General features: G+C 31.4%; 1 protein-coding gene across 6 annotated transcripts in view; it reads left to right on the top strand.

The window, feature by feature from the left end:
• Nucleotides 1-26,496, top strand: part of LOC142328852 (RNA-binding protein Raly) — a 938,200-nt gene that overhangs the window by 728,751 nt on the left and 182,953 nt on the right. For all 6 annotated transcript variants that reach the window (XM_075372956.1, XM_075372952.1, XM_075372958.1 and 3 more), the window contains one exon: nucleotides 3,780-3,858. In XM_075372956.1, coding sequence (XP_075229071.1) covers nucleotides 3,780-3,858 — 79 coding nt within the window. The remainder of the gene's footprint in view (nucleotides 1-3,779; nucleotides 3,859-26,496) is intronic.

Raw genomic sequence — 26,496 nt, 5'->3', positions numbered from 1 at the left:
ATTTCACTCGGATTTCAGCTATCCTGGTAAAGTGAGGTCGTAAAGAAATTTTTAGGAGCAGAATTAGTGATTTCTTATGGCTTTTAACCTAAAAAAAAAACTAATAAAATAGATCCCAGAACCGTACCTGTTGTAGGTTTTATGAAATCTGGGGTGAAAAATCAATAAATTTAAATGAAAACCCTGTTGTTTTTTTACGTTTTACGTAAATAACTTTGTTCAATGGATCATAAACACAATAAACATAAATAAAACTTGTATAGAATTTAATTTTTAACAATATGGTGTGAGTAGTTCAATTAATCAAAGAAAAGTTAGAAAAAATTGAATTTTATTTAAAAACTTTACGTTATTTTATTTTTCAGAAAAGTACTTAATGTAAACAAAATTAAATTCTTTTTTGGCGATGTGAAAAATTTGAACGATTTAAAAAACTGGAAATTACGCAACAGTTGTAAAATTAAAATAAATAAATAAAACTTCAGATAATTTTTTTTTATTAATGACAGAAATACAATAAATTATTTGAAAAAACATTTTTTCAAAGTTGTCAATGAATTAACAACAGCTGATCAGCAATGCGCAATACTGTATTAGAGTTTAAATCATTCTGTAAGGTACATTAAGTACATCGGTATTGTGAACTGTGCTGTCGTTAGCGAAGCTTTTCTGTGAATTTTAGTTTGAACTTGATCGGTTTGCCATTGAAGTCATTTGTCATACATATTTACGCTGATTTGGTATTTATTGCGTGTGTAATGCTGCGTCTACTGCAGGAGAAATGAAATACGTTATCCGAATCGCAGGATTCCAGATCTCAAAACAATTAGCGCAAATTTTCGCAATCTAAGCGGAGTGGAGTTTCGTATCCGACGGTTTGGAGGACATATAAACAAAACGAGTTTTATCCTTATCGTAAACAGCCGCCAGTTCAACATCTACATCCGATCTTTTTTGCTTGAAGTTCTACAACTGGTGGAATTCTACAAGTATGTTTTCTTTACCGACGGGGCAATCACATGAGTTGGCATCAACAACTAACGCAGGTAAAAGTAAATCCTTATATAATAGTGGAAGGGAATTTTGAAAATCCGATGTAGCGTCAATGTACGGTGCGGCACAATCAGCTAATTGGACCGTTCATATTACCTGGCCGTTAGGTATAATGCTTAGGTTTCCTTGCACTTTCTTTAAGAAGAATTGTAGTAGCTACTTCTCAAGATGTTCCTAAACCTCTGGGACGCAAAGTGTACTTCAAGCACGATGCGCGCCTCCCCAATTCTCTGAATTTGTAGCAGCATTTAGGTCAAAAAGGCTGGATCAATAATTTTGAACAAATAAATTATAATCTATTTGTTGGTGTCTGAAAATTTAAGATTAGATATCATTACTGAATCCAATTTTTTCCGAATGAAGTTTCTTAATCCTGTTTTTTATTTTTTATTTTAAACTATTAGATCAAATTAAATGAAAAAAGTATGACATCCTCTGCTTTTACTCCATATAAGTAACACAATTCTAAAGAAAAATTCTACAACAAAAATTATGATGAAATATATTCTTATGCGGCGGCATTTTATGTTGACTGGACGATTACAAACTAATTTTTTTCATCCACAAATGATGCGCACAAGAAAGTAAGAAGGTTGAAACTAAATCCCATTCGTTTTTATAGATTTTTAATTATTAAAATAAATAATAGTAGTAATAATAAGAATTATCCTCGAAACAGAGATGTCTATTTTAATATTACTTTTGTGTTTTTATCGTAAGTTTGTTTTAAAAGAAGATTTCTCCCATCAGTACTTTTGCTTTTCACTAAAACAAAAGGTTCAAATTGAAGTACTTATCAGAATGAGTTAGTACAGATTAGAGTCTAAAAGTGGTGAAGCTTTTGTGTAAAATGGTCATTGTATACAGCCAATCGAGAATGAATTGCGTTGGAAAGCAATTCTTCCGTACAAAATAACAGCCTTTTGAATATATTTTCCTCGGTTAAAATATATGCTACGGATAACTTTATAAAAGTAACTTATCAAAATATTGACAATATTATTTTGAAATAGCTAGCTTATCAAAATCGATTTATTAAACTTTTTTCTTGTTTTATTAAACCGCATTTCGTTTTTTTATAATTTCTTTTTCTAAAAAATCGTTAAAACAAAGAATTTCGTATTTTACCCGTTCTGTTCTATTTATTACTTTTTTATACGTATTTTATAATTTTTTTTCTATTTTCTATAATAATTTAACATTTTTATTAAAAATCATTACAATGAGCGATCAGAAAAAAATTAAGAAATAATGTGTTTCTTGAGAGAAATATATATTATGCCGCGTGTGCGGCTCGACCAGAATACTGAGAGGCTAACAAATACAAACGTTTATACAAGTACAATTTATTACTCTTAAGAAAACAGCAAATAAGAAAAATAAATAATAATGTTAATAATAATAATAATATAAACAATAAGGACAGAATAAGGACAGAATTTGTATAAAGGTGGTTAAATTATAAAAACCATAATAAAGTCCCACTGACTAATATTGCATTAACGACAAGTAAATAGTAAGTACTTTTCTGACAAATGTAGTAATGTAAAGTTTCTAAATAAAATTCGAATTGTAAATAAACAGACAGATCCACAAACTTTTATATCTGTATATAAGATGAACAAAACATTTAATTAAATAAAATTATAATTTTAATGTCAGTAATAATAAATGTGGCCATGAGTTTTTTCAATCTAATGTTTGACGAGATCTCTGCAAAACTCAATCGCCAAAGTTTTCAATCGGCTGAAATATATAGTTTCATACTACTAATAAAATCTGGTTGTGTTACAATTTTACGACGTACAAAATAATGTAATAACGTACAAAGTGGTGATACAAAGATTACATTACTAAAATTTGTTGCACTCAATTAAATAGCGGCAGAGTTTTAAACTTAATGAGAAGGACCAGATATGACTGTAGAGGTGAGCCTTTCCTTGGAAGAGAGCACAATTTTACATAGTGATAATACATAAACTTAAATTTTGTAGCAGGGCTTATTTTTGCATTCTTTTAAGGTGTTCTTTAGCAGCCATAAAAAGTGTTCTTAAGGTAAGATTGTTAGACATTTGAATAATTTAAATATTTTTACGATAGAATATTTGAAAACCTTTCGTACACGTAAATTTGATGTATGCGAAATTTTCATAAATTTCGACATCTTCGAAATATTCGCTGTGTACCTCTCATAAAAATTAAAGCAAGGAATAGGAAGGTGTTCAATTATCTTATGTTAATCTAAATTTAAATTTCTATAAACACTGATTAGTCAAATATTTTTCATTTACTGTATATATATATATTTTATGAAAATGTTTGATAATTTTTAAAGGTAATCTCAGTTAACATCTAATCAACAAAGAGTATCTGAAGAAGATCGGTAAGTAAATATTTTACTCGCTTTTATTTTTGTAAAAGTATTTTAGAGTATATCGACAAGGTTCATAAGTTAAAAAAACTTAATAAACGTATTACGCCATCGATACATTTTGATTATAACAATTTTTCACTACCTCTAAATAATATAATATTCCCGTAATTTTTTTTAACAATTATTGAAAAAATTTGGAGTTTCAATATAAAATAAAAACACGATCTAAATAAAATTAATGGTAGAATTATTTATTACAGACGGATTGAAGAATTTTTTTACAACGAACCATTTTAAAAAAATTATTTTTTTAAAATAAAAGATAATGACATTTTAATTTTTGATATTACAGATGTGAACATGGTTGCTGAACCTAAGCCACATCAGACGGGGCGAAAAAGACAAAATGTCGCTAAGACCGGCAACGATTGGTGAGTTTTGAATTTTGAATTTTTGGCATTCAATTTTTATTTTTGAATGTACTATTTATTTTTATTTTTTTATAATTTTTTTTTTAAATGTTATCCGTAACATTCTACTCGACATGCATTTTATCATACGTAACATTTTTAATCGATCATTTTTTATGAAGTAACTCTATATTTTTTTCGTGAAATGGTTAATCATGTGTATAGTATTAATTTAATCTCTCTTCAAAATCAGAAGATACTACGTAAACATAACATCAAAGATACAATGTTATGAAACGAGTATAATATTTATTCCGTATGTTTTACTTTTACCGTATTTGTTTGTACCCTACAGCATTTAAAAGACAACATAACCATTCGTTTTACTATATTCGCCGATTAAATTCATTCTTGAATTAAGTGTATGTAAACGCTTCATTGTTATTTACTCGTTTAAAAAGAACAGTTGAATTCAGCTAAAAATTTTAATTTAATGACCTATATATTAAGGATAATATTTATATTTAGGAAACCGACTTATTATTTTTGAATCTACTATTTATTTTTATTTTTTATCATTTTTTTAATGTTATCCGTAAAATTCTACTCGTGATCACTACATCACAACTGTAAATTTTTATTCTGATTTAAATTTAATTCCATTTAGCATTCTTTAAGAACACTGAAAAATATTTATCGTAATTTTTAAAATACGAGAATAGAAATACATTTTTACAATGAAATTCAGCGATGAGAAAAAAATTTGATTTATAAGTAAAAGTTTACTCTCTACTGCAGTAGCATATTATTATTATTATTTAAGAACGATTTGAAAAAAATTGAGATTTTTAAGTATCAATGCCAACCTACAAGAAGAATTGAAACCAGCAGCGGCAATCGATGCAAGTTAAGTCATTATAAAATAAATACATTTTTCACCAAATTAATACATAGTTAAAATTTAACATAAGACAAAATTCGGGGATTGAGTAATGTTTTTAGAACGAATTTTACACTGACTTTTCAAAAACAAATAAACGCACAAATTTAAGATTTAAACAAAATTTTCAAATTATGTATAATAAAAGAATTCACGATCAAAAAATATAACGTAACATCACTATTTAGAAAATAATAGTGTTAATAAACACATAAGATCCCAACGGTCTGCTGGGAAAATACAACGTAAAACGTACCCGGCCTCCATGGAACGAGTGGTAACGTCTCGGCCTTTCATCCAGAGGTCCCGGGTTCGATTCTCAGTCAGGCATGGCATTTTTCACACACGCTACAAATCATTCATTTCATCCTCTGAAGCAATATCCTAACGGTGTTCCCAGAGGTTAAACAAGAAAAAAAAAACGTACGCTGGACTCTGACGGACCCGAGGAAAAAAGTTTTTTGTCGTAACATTTTTGTATAAAAAAATATGTTCCATATAATTACATATTCCTTCCATTTTAAAAGTAAACTCAGCCTGGCTTAGATTTCTTGACAAAATTAATAGTCTCAGGAGAAAGTTTTACAGTTACCTGTTAAATGTATAAAAATGTATTATTTACGTAAGAATGCAAAAACAGATTTAATATAAAGCTTAATTGTTTATCTATTACTATATTTTTCCAAACAATTTAATAAAGTAGCATTCAAATAATAATAAAAATCATACTGTATTCAATTACGACTTTAATTACAAACGTAGTAGTGATATTATACATAGAAATGGAATGACCTATTTAATTTTAACGTATTTAATGCTAAATATAGAGTATTTATTATTTTCTTCTAAATCATATTCTGAAATATTTTGCTAAAAACCAAAATTGTAGTGTTAAACAGTATTTTAAACTCTCCCTAAGATTTACAAATAAAAAACAAGTTATTTTACAAGTAAAATAAGAAAATTAATTTCACTGCTCAGGATAAAATATATAAAATAAATTAAAAAAAATTGTAATTGGATGGAAAAATAATGTCACAATAGTGAAAAAAATTAACTGAAAAAATTTATAAAATATATACCTCATTCTACAGGATGTTTTTAAAATATATAAAAACTTCTTGCGATGTAAATAATATGATTTGATTGACCGAAGAAAGCCCGATTATTCTATTAGAGCTTTTTTTATTACAAAATTCCCACCCGAAAACTAAGGGTGCCACAACTTGAAATACCGTAAATGAAAACGTACATTTTCTAACTATTAATTTGTATTTTTTAATATTTAGAGGCGGGAAAATAGTTTTTTTTTTCTAATTTTCCACTTATAGGATGAAAACTAAAAAGCAATAAACGTACTTTAATGAAAAAAGTTATAGAAAATTGAAAACCTTTTAAATCAGCTCTTGATCTTCTCGACCGGGGCAATTGTAACCAGAAAGACCAAAAAAAAACCATAAAAAATGGTTATTTTTAAAAACATCATTACTTCGCAAATTTTCAAGTTGAAAACTTTAGACATTTCGAGAAAGAATAAGTTAATAGTATGTATATATTACTTTGGCAAAAGATGGACGCTGTTCAATAAGTAGTTTCTGTAGAATCGCATTTTGCATTTTTAAAGTAGAAAGTAGACCATACGTACTACAAATCGTCCGTTCATCGCAAGGCGGTTGAAATAGATGAAAAATGTATCCGAACACGGAATAAACGAAAGAAGCTGAGTAGAAGGAATATTTATTCCAGTGGCGGGGATATATATGAACATACACATTGTAGACGAACACGGAGAACATTATTTAATCGTTAAACTTCATTATCTGGGCAACTACTGGAACAATTTTAATTTTTTTTTTGACGCTTGGGGTAGCTCAGAGTGCGCAAACTGAATTTGTCATCAGATTTCATAAAAAATCAATACTTAACAGTCAATTCTGTAATACTTGTTATCAATTCTATAACAGTCTTTTCTTAGAGGACTGTGTATATTTAAACGACGTTTGATAATAATATATATCAAAAAAACCTGTACGTTATGAATACAATTTTTCTCATTGCAGTATATCGATTCCTTCGTTGATTTTCATCCTAGAACTGAAAAACTCAAATTATGAGTTGGAAAAATGTACGTTCTCATATATTAACCGAATTTCAAATCGCGATAAAGTTTTCAGGTGGGAATTTTGCCACAAAATAAACCTTTTTCTCTATTGGTTTATATAAATAATTTAAAAAATTCGTAAAAATTTCCTAGATAAATTACTAATTTAATTTTAGTAATTTTATTTCAAGCATACTTCGACCTTACTTAATAACAACAAAGGTAAGTAAATAAATAAAATAAGTAATGTAATACATAAGTTTTATAAATGTTATTAAAAATTGAACGATATATTATCATAAGTGGTACTTACAGAGCTACAGCCAAATAAAATTTTAATTATGAAATATTTTAATCTTATAATGTGAAGGCACATCGGTTCGAATCCGATTTCATATACATATACTTTTTTAACTTTTTTCTAATTTAAATATATTCATTTATTAATAATTATTAACTTTTGATTGTAAAAATATGTTTACAATAAATAATAATTCAATAACAATAAAAACACATATGAAAAAATCACAAGTTATTAGTGAAATAAAATTTTAAATTCAAAAATGTATACGGAAGTTAATAATCTTTATAAATCAATATATTTAAATTAAAAAAAAAATTAAAGTAAATGTATATATATGAAGTCGGATTCGAACCGACATGTTCACGGTTACGGATCCGACACGTTCTCAGTTACATTACCTTACTGCTTGAGTTACGAGAAACAAAATTAATATATAAACTAATATAAAATGCTGAACGGACACCACAAAAAATGTGATGCAGTCTGATGTCCACCACAATGCAATTGTGTAACTGTCCACTTTATTAAAGAATTGGAGGATCGTATGTCACTTTCAAATGAAATAAGTTTAAATGAAGCGCAGCAAAAAATGTGTATATGTAATTTAATAGAAGTACACCAGATTTTTAAATAACTAATTATGAAGTCGGTTGTTTAGTTCAGACAGTTTACGAAAACTTTATGCTCTTTAGCAGCAAGTATAACATTTTATTATATTTCTATCATAATAATTATAGATATCAAATTACACCGACTCAAAATATAAGAACAACTAAGTCATCAGCATCGACTTTAAAGTTTGATTTAAACAGAGTTTAAATACTAAAAGTTACTAAACGCATCGGAAAATATCTTTGCAATGAATGCATATTTTTCTTGAATTTGATTTTACCGAAGAATCTCTCAAAAGAATCGTCGTCCAAGGTGAGTTTGTGGTGAAAAATAAAAGGAGTGATTGAGTCAGCGTGTGAATTCAGTAACAACATATTACAATTCCTATCAGGTCTTATTTTGAATTTTATACTTCTGGTCTGTTTCATCTACAGTTTTCCTCTATCTTTCTATTCTTTTCACGTCTACTATATGATGTGAAAATATAACTCTCCTTGAGCTACAGCGGGCTGAGATATTTGTTTCATCATTCAAAAAAAAAGAAAAAATTGGTTGCAAATTTTGCCTGCTAGATGAATTTGTTTGGAAATTCTCTTCTGTAGCCTATGTATTTTATATTTATGTAAATTTTTCCCGGTTATATTAACTTGTGAATGCAATGCAAAAAATGAATACAGAAATAATGCACAATTTATATTAGCATGAACGACTGCTGATCATCTTAATTAAATTTTATTTATAGAATTTAAATTTCAATAAGGTATTACTCATGCACACCAAATATCACATACTAAAGGTGCAAAATTTCAATAATCATGTGGAATAAAACATTTATTCTTCCAATACTGATACGAATTTTTTTTGTGCTAATGCTGTTATTTCAAAATATTTGTTAAGGATTACATTTTTTAATGTTGTGATTTTAATAAGAGTATATACAACACACAATCTACTTCGTCTCTTAACAAACGTTTTGCTAAAGCTCTTTCTCCTACCCTATTCGGTTTAAGATCTACGGTCTAATTCTCAATGTCCCTTGTAGTAGGAGTTTTAAAAAATATCTACTACTTTTCCTTTTTGAATACCCATATGTGTTTATATGTTTGTTTTCATAAAATAAAACTCTACTACTTTTGTTAACCAAATATGAAGTCTGTTTCTTCGAACACAATATAATTTTCTTTCGATTAGACCATTTTATATCTCGTTTCCGGTACTTAAAAGCTGTTTCCAGAATTTTTTAATTCTTCAAGAGCTTTTTTTGATCTGTAAATTTTCTGAAGCTGTTGTTCTTTGGTTTTTCCTTTTCGTTAGTTTGAAATCTTCAATTGTTTTTCAAAACTATTTTATCTATTATTTTTTTTTCTAACTCTATTGTCATCACCCGTTCTATAGATATAGCCAAAAAAGCTCATTTTTCCTTTCCGCGTAGATCTTTTATTTCATGGTAAATTTCTTTGTTAGTTGTTAGCCTGTAACTTTCCTCTGTTTTATTTTTTGGGGCCCAAAAATCTTGATTAAGAGTCTTCTTTCTCTTTTTAAAATTTCTTACATTAAACCTTCCTAAACAATCGCTTACATAGCCTTAATAGCTTAATAGCCTAAGAATTTCTTATTGTAAACATCCGCTGTCAGTCTACAAGCTGTTTTCATTTTACCGAATCCTTCCAAAATGTAATTTTATAACTTAAATAATACTTTCAAACAGTTACACTCAGTATTGAACTCAATTCACTTATTACTAGCATTTTAATTACTTCCTTGAATCATATGTGTGTGTATATGTATATATATATATATATATATATATATATATATATTGATCTAAATAAAACATTTATTTATTCACCGGTGCTTGAGCCAATTTTTGAATGAAATTTGATAAATATCCTAACGTCAATAAATTTGTGAAAAATATATAGAGTAATCCAAGAATAATTTAAGGGCAGATTTGTAGTAGGCAACTGTGAGGAGGATGAGGTGAAGTTCACTGTGGAGAGAAGTTTTCCACAGGGATCGGTATTAAGTCCTACCCTGTGGAACATAGCTTTTGACAGGGTGCTCAGGTAGAGATATCCGGAGGGTGCCAGGTCGGTGGCATATGCTGACGATTTGGCCCTGATGTTAGTAGGAAAAACTGAAGATGAGCTGAAGACTGCCGCTGAGGAAGCGGCCTGGGTACAACGGAGATGGCTTTCCACCAGTGGTGAAGGTGGTGTTGGTGTACGGCCGGTAGAGGCTGAGTCCTATCAATTTCTGTGTAGGCGATACTATAATTTTCCTCAGTACAGCCATAACCTGGGAGTCTGGCTGGATAGGAATCGAACATAGTTCATAATTTCATACACGTGGAAGAGGCAGCCAGAAAGGGTGACAGGATGGTCAGGCATTTAGTAGAATCATGGCTAACAAAGAGGGCCCAAGGACCATAAAAAGGAGACTGCTGGTAAGTGTATAGTGGAGCGCAGATTTAGCAGGGAGCTCTTTCCAGAGCTCGAAATGCGAGTCGACTGATGAGGCTGCAACGCAGACAACCTCCGGTTGATCGCAAAATACAAAACCTTAAACACAAAGGCGGCTTCAGTGATGGCGGGAGTTCCTCCGGTGGATTTGCAAGCTAAGATGAGGATCCTCATTGCAAACGGTAAAGACAGGAGGAGGTAAAAACGGTAAAAACAGTAGATGATCTGTACACAGAGTGGAACGGAAAGTGGGAGACAGCATCCAAGGTTAGATGGACTTACGAGCTCATCAGGGCTGTCAGAAGTTTGAAAGAGAAGAGCCATGGAATTACGAACTTTGAATTTACCGAATTCCTGTCTGACCACGGGTTTTTTCGTGATTACTTAAAACGGATGGGTTGTAGCATTACAATATCATGATTGCGGGGAACAGGACACCACGGAACACGTGGTGTTCACGGACTGGTGGAGCAAGGAATAATAGACCCGAGCGATATCATAAGAGTAGATACAGAGTATCCCAAGCAACAAGGACAGTGAGATAAAGTATTGAAAGTGGTCTCCTCCATGATACGTGAAAAGGCAAATGAGAAGAGAATTCTATAGAATATGGATCAGCGGATGAACCGAGGCACGGAGTCCGAAGCGAATGATCGTGGGGCCAGCCTCCGGGAGTTGGCGGCGGGGGCTCCCCGAAGTCGCCGTCCGTAAATCGTCCCGGTCGTTTCGATTCGGATAGCAGAGAGCTCGGGTGATCACGCGGAGGCTGAGTACATTCCATAAGGATTAGTTCCGGCCCCTGCGTGACTGGAGGGGGAGGTTTTTAGCGGATGAGAGCCCCGAAATACCGTCAGTGCGGCTGGCAGAGCCTTTTCCTCCCCCAACGGATATAAAAAAATCGTGAACGATAAACAACCCTCTCCCATGGCTTAGCCAGATGAGGATGATGTGTATGATGACATGTAAATGAGGTGTAGCAGTCTTGAACAGACTCAAGCCGACCGTTCCCAGGACGTGTGTACCCCAACTACCAAAGTACACCGGTATATACTGTCTAGAATACGAATTCCTATAAAAGCAACTAATTTTTACTAGGATTTGAAATTCAGAATCTTCGATAATCGGCTGTTAAATAGTTGATTTTATGACGACAAGTTAACCACTAGAATCCGGTGTCCAAAAAAGAAAAAAATATATAAATAAAATTAAAAAAGAAACAAAAGTAAGGAGAATGCTCTTTTTTACTCTTTTAAACATAACTCCAAGTTAATTATGTTTGAATGAAACGTGCAAAAATTTATTCAAAAAAAAAAACTTTGAATCAATTGTTATTTCAATCAGATAATTACTTTTAAAAATTGTTTAAAACTGGTAAGTCTTTACGATAATTCGACTGAGAAAGTACGGTTAAATATTTCACGTAAGGAACACACAGGATACAGTAAATCTCAAAGAAAATGGATTAGCCAAAGGAGGTTTCTCGTAAGCAGTATTTTACAACTGAAGTTAATTCATCATTATGTAAAAATGTTAAAAGTATGGGAAAAGCTAGTACAGACAATTAATAGAACATATTTTTAGAAATATTTTCCGTGCTTTACACAATTTTTATGTTTTGTTAAACAGTGAAAAAAAATTGCATAATTTAACCAAGAAGTTATTGAAAAATAAAATAACTTCAATTTTCTATCGTTATTGTGAACCGAGTTCTTGGAACTAAAATCCTATTTAGTTATTTTTTCATTAATGAAAATGAGTCGTGTAATGTTTTGAAAACAGCTTCAAAACGATAAAAATACTTAATTTTTGTTTATCCTTAATCTAAAGATCTATAACAATATCCATAATAATTGAAAATATTACGAATATGTTTTAGAAAGCGCTTAAATAATTTCCTTGCGTTTGATCCATGAATATTAAAACAAAACGTAATAATAATAATAATTAAAAAATAAATAAAAAATTATAATAAAATACAATATGATAAATTACAAAAGCTATTAAATAAGGTAGTGTTTCTTTTCAGTATTTAGTACAAAAGAAAGTAAAGGTTGAAAACAAAAACGTAAGGGGTTACTTTGCTGCGATTGTTGGGAGTTTTGCTGTGCGGTGTTATAGTGTACCCAAAAAGAAAGAAAGAGACAGAGCGACTAGAAGAGTGAATGACTCTTGGGAAATTATGGCCTAGTGGTCTCACTCCCTGCAACTCAATTAAATATGATTCAATCGAAACAAAAGCTAAATCACATTCTCTACTCTGTAAATAGGGTGGCCACGACCTGCTGCTGCTTCTAGCATGTTAAAAACAGTCTTAGAGTCCCTCACCCCTTTGTTTTTCAACTTTTATTTTACTGTCACTTTTATATTTTGTCTAAAATATATTTATTTTCTGATTCTCAGTGAAATTGTAAGTTTTGAGCGTTAATAAAATTTAAAAAGCATAACATCTAATCTGTTTGAAATTGAAAAAAAAAATACAACTTTTAAACTATACAAATCATGCTTAAAAGCAATTAATGTCTATTATTTTATAAAATTTTAAAGCTGAATTTTTCAAAGATTATTGAAACGTTCATTAATAATTCTGAAGACGTTTCACAAAGATTTTAAAAAAAATTATTATATACACCATGAAATAAAATTTCTCATTAGAAATTTAAAAAAGTTCTGAAAAACATTAAAACTCAATGAAGAGTTCATTATTAAGGTATCTTTCTTATGAATAAATAGATATACAAAAGGATTCGCAGGAAAATTTTCAAAACTTGTTATTGACCGAACATATTATTTATTTCAGAAGCTAAACTTATCTTAAAATCTATCGTGGTACATTACAGCAGATAATATTCAACATTAAAACAAAATAACAGTATAATAAAAATATTATTATACAAGGACGTAACTCGATAACAAATTCAACATCGTCAAAATGAAGGTACCATAGCACAAGATATATAATTTTAATAGATAACTAACTTACGGTATTTGTTTAATATCAGCAGAGGGGCTTATCTTCCTGTTTATACGATAAGTAAAAGGAGATCTAGACTCTTACTAAGTATGTTGAATAACTTGGAATTCTGTTCCACGGGGAGGAAAAACGACTCTGTATCTGAACGTTTCATAAAAAAATTTTTTAATGTAAAGAAAGTTTTTACATCTAGACACTCCGTGAATATAAAATTTCAACTTATGAATCAAATAAGGAAAAAATTCATCTTGTCCTTTAAGAATACTGCATAAAAATATTCCAATGACAGAGCTTTTAGTCCAAGAGCTTCCCCTCGAAGGGAAATAATAGCGGTTCATAAGTTTGAACTTTTTACATTACAAAGCTTTCGTTAGTTCCCGAATATCATTGTTGTCTGGAACATTGTTTGAGTGCCGTTTGATTATCAAACTGTAATCCAGCGCTCAATTTTTTAATTACATTGTCAATAAGTTTTTGATATCTTAATTTACACCCCAGATATTTCAAATTATCAACGATATTTAAATCGATTACATTTATGCAATCGATTCCATTTTACTTACATATTACAAGTGAAATGATGCACCGTGGCGATAAAGATTTTCTTTGTCGTGTCGTACTTATTGACGAATCAGCATTTCTGTTAATGCAGAAGTAACCATTGATAATGTGCGTATCTGGGGATCAGAAGATCCTCACGAAATATTGAATGAGACTCTCCAAAACTGAATGTTTTTTGTACCGTATCCCGACGGCTAGTTTACGGGTCGTTCTTTTACGCGGAAGAAAGTGTGTCTGAAATGAACTATTAACATGCTACAACTCTGGCTATTTCCTTGACTGCAATACGAACCGCAGATATTTGGCAAAAAGATGGTGCTCCTTTTCGCTGGCATAACGCTGTACGCGATCGGTTGAATGAAATTCTTCTTGACCGCTGGATCGGTCACCGGGGATCGGATGTCAGGGCTTGTTTCCCTCGGCCTCCACGTTCGTCCGAAATGACCCTGTGTTTTTCTTTGAGGATTTAAGTGTATGTACCATCGTTACCGGCCGATCTACCCGACTTGAGACACAGGATTGAAGCAGCTATCGCATCAATTACTCCAGATTTACTGATTCAATACGGGATGAACTATCCTATCGGTTGGATGTGTGATGCGCGCCAAATGCCGTTCACATTGAACACTTATAGGAAAACCTATTTAAGTTACTGTTTGAACTTATGTATACTTTTTCAACGTAACTAAAACTTAATATATATTACCTAACTTTAAATATCCCGATATTCATTTCGCCAGTATTTAGTTCAAAAATCTATTTTTACAGCAAACAAAAACATTACTGATGGAGTTTTCAACAAAATTTCATTTTTTATAATCACAAAACACTGTTGTAAAACAATATTAAAGATCAGGATTAATTTTTTTGTTGATCAACCATAAATACCACCCCCCCAAAACGCAAGTACAAAAATAATGCAAAAAAGTTACTTGATTTTTAAAAAAAAAAGTTGAATTCATAAAATATATAATATTTGATAAAAGTTGCCCGACTTTACATGACGTAATTATGGTAAAAATTGGAAAACAGTGAACGGATTTTAGGATTCCTTAAATCCGTTAAGTAAAAAAATAATGTTGTAAATATTTATCACTTAGATAAAGGAAAAAATAACCTTACAAATTGTTTAAAAGGATTCTGATTGTTTTACATTGAACTATTCCCTTTTTAGAAAAGCAAACTAACACTCTATACTTCCTTTACGTCCACATTTCAAAAAAGTTTTTTTTTATATTTAGTTAGAAATCAGCGTTTAAGAACAAGTATTCAAAGGTTATAAATTTCAATGATAACCGCCTACCGTTAAATTGAATTCCTTTTAGAAAAAATATGTCGCAAAATTGGTAAACCAGTCTTTCTAGTTCTATTAACACATCAACTACTCGTAATATGATTTGAATTCATTGTACGGATTAAATGTTAAAAACAAATAGTTTTTAGTAAAATCAGACAACTTCATTTCTTATTTATAATATTTATATACAAAATATAATACACTATATATAAAATGTTTACGTCAAGGATAATAAGTTACTGAAAAAGGCTGAAACATTTTGGAATATTATAAACATTGAAATTATTTCATAATTTTTTTTCTAATTTAATACAAATTTTTAATTGTAAATGTAATTTATGAAAATTATTTAAAATTTCTTAAAATTATTCAACAAATCAAAATTTTTATTAAAATCTAAGAAGTACGCCAGAAATAATTTTGTCGATTTAGGAAAATAATATACTAGCAGCATTTTAATTTTTTTGTGAATTTATATTTCAGCGGTGTTTAATTTGCAATGGGTTCATTTTACCAGAACCTTATGTAAATTTGAATATAAAAAAAAATGCCAAGCAGAGGTCAAAGTCCACAACACAAACATATACACTATTGGCTACTTAGGCTACCAGCCTAAAGGCTAATTTGGTTGCACTGAGGCAATATATTCATCATATGCTTGGGGTTGGACTCCCAAACTCGGTACATCTTGACGCTGACGCATGAGGCTACACGAACAACACTGATGAAGAAATCCTAGAGCTATGTGACTGTAGTTACAATCTGTCATTGGCATGTGATTGCTCTGGCCAATGGATACATCTTGACGTATGAGGCTTCACGAACAACATTACCAAAGGAATCCTAGATCTTTGTGATGCTAGGTACAATCGATCTAGAGGTTTAGCCTACCCTATATAATTTACACATAATTTCCAGCGGGATATGACTGTCCTGGCCGATGGATCTTAATGTCACGAACAATTTTATACGAAATCCTACATTGGTTCAGTGCTAGGTAACTTGTAACTTTGTTAGGTGCCTTGTAACTTTGTTACCAACCCTATGATTTTATAAGTTATATACAATACATTTAAACTGTTAATTGTAACTTGTTTGTTGTTAACATAAGTTACTGTATAAATAGTTTATTTGTTATTTTCATTTTCTACATCATTTGATATGTACAATTATATTGAACCTGCAATTCAAAAATTGTTATTTTTATCTTTGTTATTACTTGTAAATTTGATTATAATTTAAACGAGGAAAAAATCTTGTACGATTTTTTGAGGGGCAGTATGAAGAAAACGCCAAAAAAATAATGTTATCGTATAAAGAATAACTAATCAAAAAAGTAAACGGTGAAAAAGTTAAAGAATCGAAAAATGTGGTGAAACGAAATGAAGAATTTTGACGATGAAAACACCTAGTACCTAGTACCTCAAATCTTGGAAATCTAATGTGCGCATTCACTTTATACGCCTAACATCCTTGTATACCTTTTGAGTTTTGATGTACGTGAAGGTAATCATTGTATTATGTTATTCATGAAAGAAATGCGGCCATAGAATTGGATCGTGAGTTTTTCACACTGTGTGTAGAGTTCCTGATTGATTTTTTACACTCTGTGTAGAGTTCCTGATTGATTGGCTCGGAGTCTGTAATTTAAATCGGTTTTCCTGAAACCTCGAATCTTCCTGAGGATCATTCTTTCTTTGCATTCAAGTACTTGGGTGTCGCGTTTTGTTAGTGGTATATATTTATAAATGGTAAATATATAAAAAAAAAGTTAAAACTTTTCGTATAATTTAAGTTTGACTGAGTATTTACCCTGGTAGTAAATTCTTTCTTTAAAGAAACAACTAGTACAATAACAGCAATTCACAAACCATACATAAGAGGTCATTTCATATTCATATACAAATTTCTTGATGTTACTTTATATAACCAAAAACTGATAATGTTTTATAAATAATGAATATCATTAAAATCGGGACAAATAATAAAAAACTAATAAATTCATCATAAAATACATCATAATTAAATAAATTCCTAACAGAACACAACTTAAAACAGAATTTATACTTTGCATCTTTCTTCTCGCATATTTCTCTATTAGTAATAGTTAGGGTGAAGAGTTCTTTGGAAATCACATTTTATCTTATAAGAAAAAATAACGAACTTAACTAAACTGAACTGAGCTGGGGTGCACTGATTCCCTCGATCGATATAAGGTTGAGAGGTTTATGATGCAAGCAACACCACATTGAAAGATTCAACACGATACCTCTTGCCCGCCCCTATATTTTCCCCTTTCTATCTCTTTCAGATTCCAAGATATTTTTTCTCTCGCGCTCAAATACTTCCCTTCTAATATTTCTTATTAAATTTCTACTTCTCAAATTTTTAGAAATATAAACTTTCTATTATTTGAAATACTTCTGAAATATTTATTATGAAATTTTTTCACGGTATAAGATGCTAATGTAAAACGATAATGTTTTTTTAATAGTATGTCTAATAACGATGAAAAGTTACACTCGATAAATTACAGAAAAAAAATCAAATACTTATTCAAGACTATATAAAAACTAAGTGTAACCTCTTCTTGAATACACAGTGAATACTTAAGATCTAGTAATTATCATACATTTTATCGTAAACCATTTACCTAACAGAACACTATAAATTTTAATGAAAGATAAAAAGAAATTAGAAATTTCTTAGAGAAATAGTAATATCCCAAACTTTTTAATTTCTGATAAAAGCAATACAAATTATTTCCTAGTTTAATTCCCCTTGTGATTAAAATTAAAAGTTTGCCGTCCTACCGACCTCCGTAGTGCAACGGAAGTGTTTCAAGTTTTTGTCCGGAAGGTTTTAGATTCTACTTACTTTCAGTTCGGATCAAAAAAATTTATCATTTAAAAAAAGAATAAATAGGTAGATGTAATCGGGGTTAAGATGATTAATTCACAACGATATGATAACGGGTCTGAATCGATTAGCGTTACAACAAATTATTACTTACTATAAGAGAGTTCTTTTCATTTTAAAAGGTAAAAAAGGTTCTTATCAATCAAAATTTTTATATTGATCGTTATTTTTTTACTTAGTACCTTATCCGTGCTGTAAACTAATGTTACGAAAAAAATAAGAAACGGAGTAGCCAATTATATAATGGTTGCTATTTTCATACATTTGAAGTTTCGTTTTTTGGTATTTATAAATAATCAAATTCAAAAGCACTTCTTAATGTCAAACGTTTATCGCTATAACGATTGTGATATAATGTGATGTTGTGTTGACATAAAATGTCACAGATTTCTAAACATCATGTCTGTACTGAGACATGTTTAATCTTAGTTAAAGGGAATAGTAATAGCTGATTAAGTATTACCTAACCGACGTCCAGTAAACAATAACTGTAAAAAAAAGCTAACAACAAAGTTGTAATACTGTCCTGACATTGGTTATTTATTCTTAATGGAAAATAATGATATATAAAAAAAAAAATTAAAAAAAGAATCAATATCTTTTTACTTTTTTCTGCTCCCTACTCCCAAAATCACCTTCTAGGGGAATGAATTATGATGACACTTTCTTTATTGCTATTATTATTATTTTTAATAAACCAAAGACAGTTTTAAAAAAAAGTCTATACTTTTACCTCCGGAACCACCGTAAGGTATTACTTCAGAGGATGAATGAAGATGATAGGTATGAACGTAAATGAAGTGAAGTCGTGTACAGTCTCTGGTCGACTGTTCATGCGATGTGTGGTTAATTGCAACCCGACCGTCAAAAGACATCGGTATCCAGGATCTAGTGTTTAAATCCGTATAAAAGTAACTGACTTCATAAGGATTTGAACCTTAGAACTCTCGACTTCGAAATCAGCTGACTTGCGATGTTGATTTCACCACTAGCTCAATCCGGTGGTTTCACTAATACTACGGTTGACAGACAATGTACTACTAAGAGACAATGTAAAAACATAGCTTTTACTCGCTTTTTCGGGAAAGGGAGAATTTTGAGGCAAAGTTTTTTTTTAATGATAAACTAATCATATACGCATGTACTGAATTTAATATAAAATCGAGATAATGTTTGCAAATTTTTCAGAAAACTGGCCCCAAAAAAATACCCACCCCACTCCCTGGAGATATTGACCCCAAAATTTAATCGACAATTTGCCTCATATATTAAAAGATTCTGTACAAAATGTAGGGAATATTGGTTTATCCAGTCAAATATTATTTATCTTCAAACACCCAACACACGTATGTATATACAAGTATATATCCACTACGGGGGTATGGGGGTTCCTTGGCCACGAAACGTCGTTTCACATTTTTCGACTGATTATAATAGTTACCTTCCTATTGCGTAGCTCTAGAACGTATGATGTCAGCAAAATAAAAAAAAAACCGATTCCGGTCTAAAAAAATACTGCATGCAAATTTTTTATGTTTTTCAAACGATGCTTGCAATTATCGCGTAATCTTACTGCATGTAAATGAAAACAATCCTTTACAAATTATTAAAATTTTTATTAATTTCACTGATGGGTAAGAAAGGTCTTTGAGTCATATATCCATTTATTGTATCTAAATATATGTTTATTGAAGCGCGAGATATATGTTTTTTTTTTTGTCTTCAGTCATTTGACTGGTTTGATGCAGCTCTCCAAGAATTCCTATCTAGTGCTAGTCGTTTCATTTCAGTATACCCTCTACATCCTACATTCCTAACAATTTGTTTTACATATTCCAAACGTGGCCTGCCTACACAATTTTTCCCTTCTACCTGTCCTTCCAAAATTAAAGCGACTATTCCAGGATGCCTTAGTATGTGGCCTATAAGTCTGTCTCTTCTTTTAACTATATTTTTCCAAACGCTTCTTTCTTCATCTATTTGCCGCAGTACCTCCTCATTTGTCACTTTATCCACCCATCTGATTTTTAACATTCTCGTATAGCACCGCATTTCAAAAGCTTCTAACCTTTTCTTCTCAGATACTCCGATCGTCCAAGTTTCTCTCCATATAAAGCGACACTCCAAAGATACACTTTCAAAAATCTTTTCCTGACATTTAAATTAATTTTTGATGTAAACAACTTATATTTCTTACTGAAGGCTCGTTTAGCTTGTGCTATTCGGCATTTTATATCGCTCCTGCTTCGTCCATCTTTAGTAATTCTACTTCCCAAATAACAAAATTCTTCTACCTCCATAATCTTTTCTCCTCCTATTTTCACATTCAGCGGTCCATCTTTGTTATTTCTACTACATTTCATTACTTTTGTTTTGTTCTTGTTTATTTTCACGCGATAGTTCTTGCGTAGGACTTCATCTATGCCGTTCATTGTTTCTTCTAAATCCTTTTTACTCTTGGCTAGAATTACTATATCATCAGCAATCGTAGCATCTTTATCTTTTCACCTTGTACTGTTACTCCGAATCTAAATTGTTCTTTAACATCTGCTAGTTCCATGTAAAGATTAAAAAGTAACGGCGATAGGGAACATCCTTGTCGGACTCCCTTTCTTATTAGGGCTTCTTTCTTATGTTCTTCAATTGTTATTGTTGCTGTTTGGTTCCTGTACATGTTAGCAATTGTTCTTCTATCACTGTATTTGAACCCTAATTTTTTTAAAATGCTGAACATTTTATTCCAGTCTACGTTATCGAATGCCTTTTCTAGGTCTATAAACGCCAAGTATGTTGGTTTGTTTTTCTTTAATCTTCCTTCTACTATTAATCTGAGGTCTAAAATTGCTTCCCTTGTCCCTATACTTTTCCTGAAACCAAATTGGTCTTCTCCTAACACTTCCTCCACTCTCCTCTCAATTCTTCTGTATAGAATTCTAGTTAAGATTTTTGATGCATGACTAGTTAAACTAATTGTTCTGTATTCTTCACACTTATCTGCCCCTGATTTCTCCGAGATATATGAAGTTTCAATAATCAAATGTTCTGATAAATTTTCACACGGTTATGCAGTCTCTTAGAACAGAAATCCAGGTAGAAGTAAAGGACTTTAACCCAATTGTAAAATAACTTTGTAGCAAATTTTGTGTATATGATATTTCCCATTCGCTTTTAGAATATCCATAATTTTTAATCTTCCTCCGCCTCCCTTTTTACACCTCCTATTGATTTTTCTACAGTTTTTTAATCGATCATCCATTAATGATATGAATCGGCCAATTAGTTTTCTTTTTATGCATTCTTCCGATTAAGGTAAGATTATCATTAAGATTCTTCATTTTTCACTTTATTTTCTGCGAATTCCACAGTGTCAACCTTTCAAATGGTTCCGGCTTTTCTTTCCCTCCCTCCCTTCATTACTTGTTTCATATTCCCACAAAATATAACGTTACGTTTTACAAAATACTTTTCAAGTCCAACTCCAATTTATAATAAAACATTATTAGTGTTGTAATTTTGATTTGATTTTATTGTCTCTTTTAAAATTTTCTGATAACTCGTACTTAATTGCTTGCATTATTTCAGTTTCGGTACTTTTGTACATTTACCTCACTTTCTTTTTACTGTTTAGCCTCCGGTAATTACCGTTAAGATAATACTTCAGAATAGGAATGAGGATGATATGTACGAGTGTAAATGAAGTGTAGTCTTGTACAGTTTCAATTCGACCGTTCCTGAGATGTGTGGTTAATTGAAACCCAACCGCCAAAGAACACCGGTATCCACAATCCAGTATTCGAATCCGTGTAAAAATAACTGACTACTAGGAGTTGAACGCTGGAACTCTCGACTTCCAAATCAGCTGATTTGGGAAGACGCGTTTACCACTAGACCAACCCGGTGGGTTGTACATTTACTCACTGCCTTATTGTATTCTACTCTCAATACTTCCGTTTTGTTAACTCATTTACACTCCGTATCATCAGAAAACTTTAAAGAATTTATTCTACTTTCTTCTACGCTGATCTTTTCATCCTCTTCTAGAGCATTTTTAATCATATCTTTAACGTAAATATAAACAGTCTTGAGGATAATTAATCATCTATTCTTCCGATCTGCTCTTATTTTAGAAGATATTCTTATTTTAGAAGTAAGCTATAGATTTAATAAATTGATTTCGGAAATACGCAATAAATAAAGTTTTCTTGTATTTATTAATAATTTGTAAATTAAATATCAGTAATGTTATAATTTTCCGTTAAATAATAGCTACAAAAATCGAAAATAAGCTAAGCTAAGCTAAGTTAAGCTTCATACATAATATTTTATAAAAGAGAATAATTAACCTATACTGTACACGAAGCACAATAGTAATATTCTAAAAAAGGAACAAGTCATATAAACTATGTTACTCGGAATACGACATAAATAAATACCGTCGATGTAGTACACAGAAAATAACAATCTATGTCGTGTAATTAAATATTTACCTTTTTAACGAACAAAACATTGAATTGAAACGCGGGATAATTGTTGACGTATATAGAATCTATATGGAACTTCAAAGGAATTGGGAAAAAAATAGATTTACTGGAAAACCAAGCGATCGATGAAACTTTGACTTGATTCACAAAAAATGAGTTATTTTTCGTAACTAAAAATAAGACGCCTTAGCAGAAATGACTCAACCTACCAGATTTTTACCTTATCTGATTTAACTTTCTTCCAATAAAAAAAAAAAAGTTGAAATACATTTTTATCAGATTTTTTCTTCAGTTGCCATGAAAGAGTAAGATGAATGACTCGTAATATTGTATCAAAGTTTAAGCATTTAATAATTAAAAATTTATGAATTTTTGGGTAAATTCCAAAAATCAAGTCGTCTTATAATTATAACTGAACAACAATATAATTTTCACCAAAACAGATAAGATTTAATTGTGATCAGCTAATTTCAATGCCCGGCTAAATAGTTTTTTTTAATTCTAAGAACTCATCAATTTAGTTTTTAGCAAAGATTCTATTATTGAATCAACAAAATATCCTAGGATGGTGGATATACGGTTATAACAAACAGCAGGAACATTCATTATATGAACAAGATGCTGCTACCTACCAGCCTCGAATCAAGCAAGCTGCTCTAGACGTTTGAAAATTTCTGGAATATAATGCAAATCAATAAAAAAGCTACACTAGCGATAAATCGCGAAATTATTCATTCGTTACACGAAATTATATATTTTTATGGATGACTTACAGAAGAAAAAATGTATGATATTAATAACCTCGGAAAACCCAATGTTTAGTTTAAATATTCATACTAGGTGCGGTACGAATCCGGCGACTTTTCAATACTGTTACCGCTACTGGCATTTAGTACTTACTGATAAGTATTTAGTGACAGTTACGTAATCGCTTAACGCGAATTTCGAAAACATTACGCGATCGATTGCAATCACGCTGTTCCATTGATTCATTCTAACACAAAACTTGTGTGATATCGGTATCTGTACACCCGATAAAATCGCGACTGCGAGAGAGGTGTTTGAAGTCCACGACGCTCGCCGCTCAGCGCGTCTCCATTCTGTGTCACTCAGACTGCCTGGTCGCAGTACGAAGAATTTTACACAGTAAAATAACATAAGATTGAAATAACTGATGCACTAAGAAATATATGACTAAGAAAGCGGGGTAAATTTGTAAAAATCTACAGTAGTTAATTAATGAAAGACCAGACCTTGTTAACGATGACTGATTAGCGATAAGGCTCGTTTTCGTATGTCTGGATTTGTTAACGAGTAAAATTTATGAAAATGGGCTTCCAAAAACCTAGAATTCTCCTAGAGATGCTGCAAAAAGTAACGGTGACTTTAGCAAGATACTTACTGAGTGTGTACGGCGGAATGGCGGTCATCTGCAATATGTAATTTTTGAACGATAAATTTCTCTTTTCGGTAACTTAAAATAAAAAATAGTGAAATGCTTACATGCATACGTTGTGTTTATACATGTTAAAAATAAAATTAATAATTTACTACAAATGTAAAACTAACGTTTATAAATCCCCCAGTTCACTACCGCATTCTGTGTAACTGATATTAAAGTTCTAAATTTTCTTTTTGAAATTATTAATAAAGATATTTTAGGTGTTTTTAGATAAGACATTCTATGCAGTTTAAATGATCTTATAGAACTGAAAATAAAAGAACTTAGGAAGATGTATCGTAAAAAAATCAGAATTATAACCAGAGGCTTGTACCTAAAATTAGTGGGGGTGCTGGTCCAGAAATTTTTTGTGAGCTTTTTCAAGGCCATCTTTAAAGTTTTCTGTAAAGTAAAAGAACCAAAAAAAAAGAATGAATGAAATACGAGGGTAAGTCAATTATTATCCGCAATGTAGTTATAAATTTTATTGCAATACAAATAGGAGACTTACATGTACATCGTTTTTCAACATAGCCCCTTGCATTTCAACGCACTTGGTCCATCGTTGTACAAGCTTCCTGATGCCCTCATAAAAGAAGGTTTTTGGTTGAGCACCGCTTCTTTCACAGTTTCGTCCACCCCTTAATGCCTCTGAGTGGACCAAACAAGTGGTAGTCAGAAGGGGCAAGAACAGGACTATACGGAGGATGAGCCGGTACTTCAAAGTTGAGTTTCTGGAGCGTTTTAGCAGTGTGGGCAACAGTATGTGGACGTGCATTGTCGTGCAACTACACATCTTTCGACAGCAGTCCTCGGCATTTGCTTTGAATTGCAGGCTTCAGCTTGGAAGTAAGGATCTCACTGTAACGCGCACTGTTTATTGTCGTGCCCCTTTCCTCATAGTGTTCCAGTACTGGCCTTCTGAGTCCCAAAACACCGTAAGCGTCAGTTTTCCTGCGGACGGTTGGGTCTTGAACTTTTTTTTGCAGGACGATTTGGATGTTTCCATTTCATACTCTGCCCTTTACTCACCGGCACGTAATGATGGATCCATATTTCGTCACCAGTAATGATTCCTAATTACGTTCTCTTTCACCCTGCCAGCGTGTTTTGGACAGATTTGGTAATCAAAAAGCCTTTGCTTCCGCCATCTTCTGATTACTGAAAAACCAACTAAACCGCTTTCATATTCCTTTCACCCACTAAACTAGAAAAGGGAACGAACAGAGAACATTCCATATAAACGCGGAGTAAAAAAACTACCTTCCACCAGCACGCCAGGGTCGGCACTGCGGGAGCGACAGTGATCTCTTTCCCTCGCAGCCTTGCGTGCAGCTTCCTATGTGCGCATACACACAACACCCAAACACCGCGCTACTGAAACTGTGAACCGTACAGTTCTATACAAAGATTATTGTATCTTTTTCATAAACTGGGGGAAGGCTACTGACATTAAGCTTAAGTATTGTATATTGTACAAGTATAAAGAATGAATTAATGAAAAAAGGACTCATTATATTAAACGTTATCGATAATATCAAGTGGAAATAGGAAATTCTACAGTTCCACAGTGTCTATACGCGACCCACCGTGTTGGTCTAGTGTGAACGCGTCTTCCCAAATCAGCTGATTTGGAAGTCGAGAGTTCCAGCGTTCAAGTCCTAGTAAAGCTAGTTATTTTTACACGGATACTAGATCGTGGATACCGGTGTTCTTTGGCGGTTGGGTTTCAATCAACCACACATCTCAGGAACGGTCGAACTGAGAATGTAGAAGACTACACTTCATTTACACTCATATATATCTTCCTCATTCATCCTCTGAAGAATTATCTAAACGGTAGTTACCGGAAGCTAAACAGGAAAAAGAAAGAAGTGTCTATACGCGAGCCGCCACTGATTATAACTCGAAAAACATCCGCAGTATCCACAAAATTTACACCTTATACACGTCAACCTAAGTTGATGGTTAAAACCAAAAAGGATCTCTAAACTTTGTTATAAAAAGGTTTTTTTCTCAGAAGTCTTCATAACTGATCAACCCTCTTATAATGTTGCCGAAATTTCAATGAAAATCAAAGTCGATAAATACTTATGTATAATAATACTTATGTAATTCAGTCGTAATTATTCTTGTAAAATTTTGAAGTCGCTTCAATTCTCTTCGTATACGTACAAGAGGCGAAGATACATAGTAAGTATTTTATCTTCGTTATTTTTTTAAATTTCAGGTTTTAAAAATTGAATCTCAACAACATCATTTAGTAATGAATTAATTACAATCTTAACGATGTGTGCTATGAGAGAATCGATATACTCTTCTCTTCATTTCAGTAGACGGATACACTTAAAATCTTCTCTTCCCTTCTTTTGACGTATCATCTAGTCGCTTCGAGAACGATTTTATAATTTATATTTCAAATAGGTAATATTCAATATATTTTAGAAATGTTTATATATTTCTAAATGTTTATTTAGAAATTTAATAAACGAGGAATAATAAGCAATAAAGAAAGAACGAAAACAAATGTATGTACGTAAAATAACATAGTACATGAACCAAACAATATA

The sequence above is a fragment of the Lycorma delicatula genome, chromosome 8 (genome assembly GCF_047948215.1).
Source record: "Lycorma delicatula isolate Av1 chromosome 8, ASM4794821v1, whole genome shotgun sequence".
In the NCBI taxonomy this organism is placed as follows: domain Eukaryota; kingdom Metazoa; phylum Arthropoda; class Insecta; order Hemiptera; family Fulgoridae; genus Lycorma; species Lycorma delicatula.
This window is presented reverse-complemented; position numbering and strand designations above follow the sequence as displayed.